General features: G+C 52.8%; 1 protein-coding gene across 1 annotated transcript in view; it reads left to right on the top strand.

Annotated features, from left to right (window-relative positions):
- Positions 1–7,577, top strand: part of PINK1 (PTEN induced kinase 1) — a 15,082-nt gene that overhangs the window by 6,481 nt on the left and 1,024 nt on the right. The window contains exons 4-8 of the mRNA XM_007459230.1: positions 1,145–1,245; positions 4,446–4,628; positions 5,508–5,671; positions 6,625–6,752; positions 7,096–7,332. Coding sequence (XP_007459292.1) covers positions 1,145–1,245; positions 4,446–4,628; positions 5,508–5,671; positions 6,625–6,752; positions 7,096–7,332 — 813 coding nt within the window. The remainder of the gene's footprint in view (positions 1–1,144; positions 1,246–4,445; positions 4,629–5,507; positions 5,672–6,624; positions 6,753–7,095; positions 7,333–7,577) is intronic.

The raw sequence follows: 7,577 nt of genomic DNA, 5'->3' as shown, positions 1-7,577 counted from the left end.
CCCCCCCCGCCGACTAACAAGCCCCCAGGCGATGCTCATGCTGCTGGGCCGTGAGCCACACTGAGTAGCAAGTGCCCAAAGTATCCAGGCCGATCAGTTAATTTCAGGGCTGCAGTCTGCACCGGCCTCTCTCTCCCTGACCTGCCACGCTGGGCACGAGGGGCCGCACACCTCCCACCACCCCTGCAGACCCAAGGCTGGCTTGTCGCCTCTCTGCTCTCAATTCTTGCAGAACTCGACACTTTGGGAAATTGAGTATTTTTCCCACCTGAAAACAAAGACTTCTGTCCATTTAGAGTAATTTATCTTGCCATTACATGGTGGGGTGGGAGGAGAGGTTAGGAAATTCATCAAGGATGCATTTCCTCCTGCCCAGAGCATCTTTCCAAGGCTGAGGTGGGACACAGCCACACAGCTTATGCTGGACACTGAAGGATGCAGGTTCAGGTTTCGATCTGAGGAATGGAGGTTATTAGACTATACACGCTGGGCTAATAGCTAGCAAGTAGCCAAATCCTCGACCTAGGAAACATCCAGTCTTAATATCGAAACTCCCACTGGTTGGGGCATGACAGCAAATGCATTCACAAAAGCTAAAAGACTTGATTCTTAAAGGATTCTTGACAGGTTTCACAAGTCCTGAGAGCTGTTCATAATGAAATGAGGGAAATAAGGTGCTTTTCCTTGTTTTTTGTTTTTTACCGGGTGATGAAGAGGGCTGTTCTGTGATTCAGCACGAGTTTAATCCAGTGGGGGCTTGTCGGGCTGGGCCTGTCTGCTGAAGGGAACCTGCGAGGGTGAGCGTTAGTGCTCGGTGGTCAGGTTTGAGCCTGGTGGTGACCGGAGGCATCTATGGCAGGAAGAAGGGTCCCTGCCTTGATCATCTTGACATCTCCTCCTGCTGTGGGCACCTGAGCTGTCAAAGAGTGTGAGGTGTGGGAAGCGTCCTCTGGGTTGGCATGGATGGCACCTCTGCCCTCTCTCTCCCAGGAGAAACTCAGCTTGGCTTCCCACTTCAGAGAGGTTATCTTAGCTTGAAGGTCAAAGCCAATTCTAGGCAGTAGCTGTCCTGGTCCAGATTATAAGGAGGGCCTGGACTTGCTTGGGCCTGTGTAACCCTGTATCCATTACGGATGTGTTCCAGGCGGGCTCATCCAGCGAAGCCATCTTTAGCACAATGAGCCAGGAGCTCGTCCCAGCCAGTCGAGTGGCCTTGGCCGGGGAGTATGGAGCAGTCGCTCACAGGTAAGCACCCATCTGCCCACCACACAGAGCAGAATCCCCACCTGTGCCCTCACCACTCAGCACAGTGTCTGACACCACACACAGTAGATAATAAATTCTCACTGAATGATGTAGTCAGTGATGGATTTTCAGTTGGTGGATAATTGGGAAAGATTGTAGACGGTCTGACTCTGGTGGAAGATGCAGGTGGCTGACTCACGCTGGAGTAGGGAGAGAAGGCCGTCCAAAGCTGCCCAGTTCAGAACCATGGAAAATGGATCTGGTTTCTGATGCCTAAGTAATGCCCAGGTGGAAACAAATCGAACTCTGTCCCCAGCGGAGGCAACACTCACTTCACAAATAGCTGCCGTGACCCGATAGTGCCAAGAGATTTTTTTTTTAATGGCCTGTTCTCCGTGTGACAGAGGAGCCTGAGAAGTCAGGAGCAGAGTCTAGCGTGGTAAGTGCTAGAATAGGGTACGCTCAGGTGCTGAGGGAGCCCAGAGGTGTGTGTGTTGCAGGGGTTCGGGGCCATTCAGAAAGGCCTCTTGAAGGGACAGTTTGTTCTGCCTCTTGGAAGATGGATAGCCATTAGCTAGGCAAAGAAGTAGGAAAAGAGGTTCCCTCCACAGAGGGAAGAGTCTGGATGGCAGCCTAAGCTCACCTTGGCTTTGCAAACCCACAGGTTGTAAAAGATAATACTTGTGCCAGAGGAGACGCTGTGGTCCCTTTAGTATTTGTAGACCCCCAGGAAGAGGTGGCCCGCTGCATTTTTGGTGACTTACTAGAGGGTTGGTCTGTAGATCAGAAGCAGGAAGGTGGAAATGGGGACTTAAGGAAACATACGTGGAAGACCCCTTCCAGGGCTTGGAAGGCTCTAGTGTGACTGAGGGTCAGTGCAGGCCTAGGGAAGCAGCTGCTTGGTGGGCGTAGCCCTGGCCTCCTCTTCTCTGGATTCCTTTGTAGGGAAGGGTGGGTGTCAGCTGGTTCCTAGGGTCTAACTTTATCCTCTGGTGCATCCTTTTGTGGCGGAAGCGCCAGCCAGCTGACATGGTGCTGCCGCGCAGACCTGTCGCGCTCCAGTCTCCTACCCACTTGAGTTTTTTCACAGCATTTATCTCCACCTGTCCTTAAATCGTAGATGTCTTTGTCTATTTATTCATCATCTCTGTGGCTGCACTGTAAGCTCTCTGAGGGCAGGGCTTTTATGTTTGTTTACTGTGTACACCCAACAGCTCAGTGAATGTCTGCAGAATCATTAGATGAATATGGCAGAAGGTGTGTTACCTACAGTACTGATGGCATCAACTCTGTCTCAGGAGAAAGACTCCAAGACCCTGAGAGCACTGGGTGGATTTCTTCCTAGCCTTGCTGCTCTGGGGACCTCAGACTCAGCCCTTGTGATCTGCTCCTGGGGCTGCTTCTCCCACCTCATTTCTGCTCTTCTCCTGTTTACACCCTATGCTCCACCGTGGTGAATTCATATGCCCTCACCAGATGCACACAGGCCTCTTGTGTGCACAGTTAGACCCCCACCACAGCCTCCGGTGCTGCTCCAGTTCTTAGACACACACACATGCGTGCGCGCACGCACGCGCGCACCTCCCCAGCACAGCCACACGCTTCCTCTGGGCTCTCGTGACAACCAGGCAGCTCTTTCCCACTGTGGCACTGACAGCCTTGTGCTGTGATCGTGACTCTCCCACTGGCCCTAATGGCCCCAGGCTAGGAACAATGCTTTGATTCCTTTGATCGCCTAGGACAGGGGCCCATTTGGGTGGAGTCCAGAGGAGCTGTACAAGGCCACATGGTGGACTGGCTTCAAAGCTCGGAACTGAGGCAGCTCTGAAGGCAGGGCGTGTGTCGAACTCTCTGTGTTGTCTTGATGTCTCTGGGCTTCTGTTCAATCCTCCTCCTCTGCCACCCAGCATCCTTATTTCCTACCCATGGCTACACCTCTGGCTTCCCTCAGGCCTCAAGTTCACGTGCCCAAAGCACAGTGAGGGCAAACAATACTGAAACATCGGAGTTTGGAGCAGAGAAAGATTTATTGCAGGGCCATGCAAGAAGGATGGCTCATGCCCAAAAAACCCCCGAACTCCCCCAAGGGTTTCAGCAAAGTGTTTTTAAAGGCCAGGTGAGGGGAGGGGAAGGGGGTCATAGGGTATGTGATTGGCTCGTGCACAGTTCTCTGACTGGTTGATGGTGAGGTGACAGGGCGGTGTCACAGGGGTTAACATTATCAATCCTTAGGCGCCAGTAGGTCTGGGGGCCATGAGCCCGTGGTCATGCAGTAGTTAGCATCTTCCATTTGGTGGGGGGTTGTCACGTCTGTAAAACTGCTCAGGAATGTGCATCAGATACTTGTTATCCAGGTACTTCGGAGAGGAGCTAAAGCAGAGGGTACGGGGGAGGCCCCGTAGGGTCCTGCTCGGTAACAGCGTCCTTTCATCCTCAGCTCCATTGCTGACTGCCCAGGCACTGCCACGTTTCTTCACTCACTCACTCACTCCACAAAGAGACACTCTCCCCTTTTCCTGTCAGCCACTGGGCCTCAGACGTGACTGCAGGCTTGTTGCCCTTGGGGTAGGTGCTCACCCTTAGTCCCAGCAGCTCTGAGCCAGGGGCAGGGCTGGTACACAGCAGGTGGTTTTGCAGCCCTGGTCATGCAATCCCGAACGTGGCCATTGTGTCTGAGCGGTAGGTGTGGGCATGGCAGCAGGTGACATCTCTACTCTGAACTGCATGTGTATCCATTCACTCAGAGGTTTATTGGGCTCATACTCCATGCCAAGTGTTATGCTAGAACTTGGAATCGAGGAGATTCTAGGTCCTTTACAAGCATTAACAATTTCATGAGGTATGTTATCACCTTATCCCCCTTTTGCATTTGAGACTGAGCCCAGAGAAGTTAAGCAACTTGGCCAAGGACTTGGAGTGGCAGGGGTGGGATTCAATCCCAGGCAGTCTGATTCCAGGGTCTCCTCCACTGTGTTCTGCCACCTGGGATGGATGGACAGTGGACAGACTGGTGGAGTCACTGAATGCAATGAGTTATTGTGGGTTTTCCTTCCAAAACCAGGCTCTGCACCTGGGTCAGAGTTGATACAAAGAGCTGGGCACATAAATGCATGTCAGTATTGAATGTGGCCTTAGACTGTTATATTTCCAAGTGTCATATCTGCTACTGGCCTCATGTTTGTCCCACTTGGCTGAAAAAGAAGATCCAAGGGGGGTCCCAAGCAGTTGGCCGCACACCCCAACGTCATCCGCGTCTTCCGCGCCTTCACGTCGTCTGTGCCACTGCTGCCAGGGGCCCTGCTCGACTACCCTGACGTGCTGCCCCCGCGCCTTCACCCTGAAGGCCTGGGCCACGGGCGGACACTCTTCCTTGTGATGAAGAAGTAAGTGTCGGGTGTGGCAGGCCCTGTGGTGGGCGGTGTGCCCGGAGCCCGGGGCTGCAGGGAAGAGGGATCCCCAACCTCTGGGAGGCCAGTTGTCCCTTTAGGACAACTTTTCATGAAAACAGAAACACGTGTTGAGTCAGAACATACTTTTCCCCTAGTGCTGTTAGTACCTTTGGCTGTTGCCCCCTCTATGCTCACCTCACCTGGTTTCTTAACATAAACTGTTCTCCTACCTCCGTCCCTGCACCCCTGGCATTGCCGTATGGGTTTTTAAGGAAGCAAGCATGTGTACTGTTACTTTTAATATGTGAGGCCCCAGCTCTTACTTCCTAATTTCAAGATGGTGGGTGGGAACAGAAAGGATACTTGGGGAAAAAAGAAATCAAAATGTTTAGGAAGAAGACGAGGGGCTCCCCTGGTGGCGCAGTGGTTAAGAGTCCGCCTACCAATGCGGGGGACACGGGTTCGAGCCATGGTCCGGGAAGATCCCACGTGCCACGGAGCAACTAAGCCCGTGTGCCACAGCTGCTGAGCCTGAGCTCTAGAGCCCGCGAGCCACAACTACTGAGCCTACGCTCTAGAGCCTGCGAGCCACAACTACTGAAGCCCGCGCGCCTAGAGCCTGTGCTCCGCAGCAAGAGAGGCCACCACAATGAGAAGCCCGTACACTGCAATGAAGAGTAGCCCCCACTTGCCGCAACTAGAGAAAGCCCGTGTGTAGCAACAAAGATTCACCACAGCCAAAAATAAATAAATAAAAGATAAATAAATAAAATTTAAAAAAAAAAAGAAGAGGAAAGGCCATCACTCTAATAGGAAATAAGGTGCTCGGGATCCTTGGTGCACAGTAGCTGAGGCCGTCGCCCTCTCTGCCAGCTACTCCTGTACCCTGCGCCAGTATCTTCGTGGGAACAGCCCGAGCCCCCGCCTGGCCACCGTGATGACTCTGCAGCTCCTGGAAGGGGTGGCTCACCTGGTGCAGCAGGGCGTCGCACACAGAGACCTGAAATCCGACAACGTCCTCGTGGAGCCAGACGCAGGTAGGTGCCCCGCTGCACCTCCAGGCGGTCCAGGGCACACTGGACTTTAGGTCTGGGGACATTTAGGAGCCTTTGGGTCTTTTTTGATTTTTATGTTCTAAGTTGTCGTGTCTTAGCTCTGTACACAAGAGATGAGCACTCCCTCCTTCAAGATGGAGCTTTTTGTTCTCTGTGTAGGACCCGTGGAGTGGTGGTTAACGGTTCCCAGGTTCCTTTCGGTTGTCCGCTTACAGAACAGAAACCTCAGTGGTGGACATTTTCTTGAATAAAGTGAAAGAGAGGTAGACTTTAGCTTAATATAGGAAAGAATTTTCAAACAGTGAGCACTACTTGAATGTCAGCCCAGCTGCCCCTGGCAGTAAGCTCCCCGTCACTGGAAGCACTCAAGTGAAGCTGGATGGCCACTTGCCTGGGGATCCTGTAAAAGAGAGTCATACCGCTGGTCAATTTTGAACTAGAAGATTTGAGATAATTAAATATGCAATTCTAGAGGAACTGGCTTTTTAAAGGAAGTCTGTATGAATCCTTTTACAAATAACTAATTCATAACGCACCTATTTTTTAGGTTTGGATTTGAGGTTTCAAGTTCAAAGGCTCTTGGCAGTCATTTGAGCCAGCACCACCTGATTAGTAAAACAAGAGCTGCTCCTTCGATCTTGGGAGAGCTCCAATTACTAGATTATTTAGATTGGGACAAATTTTATCCCGTTCTTTCCTTGGGATCTTGATTTCCTAGAGGCACATCTGTATTTGTGTGGCTGGCCCCGCTCAGCTCTCTGGCGAGTGGGCAGCTGTCCAGGCCTTGCTGGCCTGTGCTCCTGGGTCAACACGGAGTCCCTGTGAGCCCCTCGTACCCACATCCGGAGGGTGGCTTTAGTGGAAACATAGGACCTCGGGGCGGGGGGGTTGGTGGAGAGAGACTAGGCCACTCACCTCTGCCTGTCCATCTGCAGACGGCTGCCCCTGGTTGGTGATCACAGACTTCGGCTGCTGCCTGGCTGATGAGCGCGTCGGCCTGCAGTTGCCTTTCACCAGTTGGTATGTGGACCGTGGTGGAAACGGCTGCCTGATGGCCCCTGAGGTGAGTCCTGCTGAGCGTGTCGGGTGCCATCAGCAGAGCCTCTCCCACCAGGTTTCCTCACTGTTTACTCAACACTTTCATCTTCTCTGACCCAAAATGTATCAGAAGTCCCTTCCCTGCCTCTTTGCTTAAATCTGGATCTGTCTAATGTTCCAGGAGATGTGAGTTTTGTCAGCCCAAAGCAGAGCTGAGCAGATTCTCCTGCATCTGAGCTACAGTTCACTCAGGTTCTGGGTTCCCTGGGACAGAGTTCAGATTAGTCTGTGAATCGGGTGCCGTGCAGGAGCATGAATAGTTTAGAAGTCCCAGCAGCATGAGTGCTCACCGGTTGCTTTCTGAGCAGGTGTCCACAGCCTGCCCTGGCCCCCGGGCAGTGATCGACTACAGCAAGGCTGATGCCTGGGCGGTGGGAGCGCTCGCCTACGAAATCTTCGGGCTCCCCAATCCCTTTTACGGCCAGGGCAGGGCCCACCTTGAAAGCCGCAGTTACCAAGAAGCTCAGCTGCCAGCACTGCCTGAGTCGGTGCCTCCGGAGGCGAGACAGCTGGTGAGGTCGCTGCTCCAGCGAGACGCCAGCAAGGTGAGGCCATCCCCAGGTTTACAGGGATTGTGTGGATGGAAACCTCGGTTCATGTTCCAGAGTAAAGGTCAGGGTTGCGCAAGCACTAGAGTGACAGGCGGCTCCTCTGTCTTACAAAGGTGAAGGCCAAGTATAGGAGACCTGCGTGTAGATAGGAGTACGGGAGCTGGCCACCAAATCAGTCAGGATTCCAGCAGTTCAACTCCTCTTGGTTTTAGTTGCTTAAAGTTACTCAGAGGGAAAGA

This window comes from Lipotes vexillifer, unplaced genomic scaffold (genome assembly GCF_000442215.2).
Source record: "Lipotes vexillifer unplaced genomic scaffold, Lipotes_vexillifer_v1.1 scaffold496, whole genome shotgun sequence".
NCBI classification, from domain to species: Eukaryota; Metazoa; Chordata; class Mammalia; order Artiodactyla; family Lipotidae; genus Lipotes; species Lipotes vexillifer.
The sequence above is the reverse complement of the archived record's forward strand: the minus strand, read 5'-3'. Positions and strand labels throughout refer to the sequence as shown.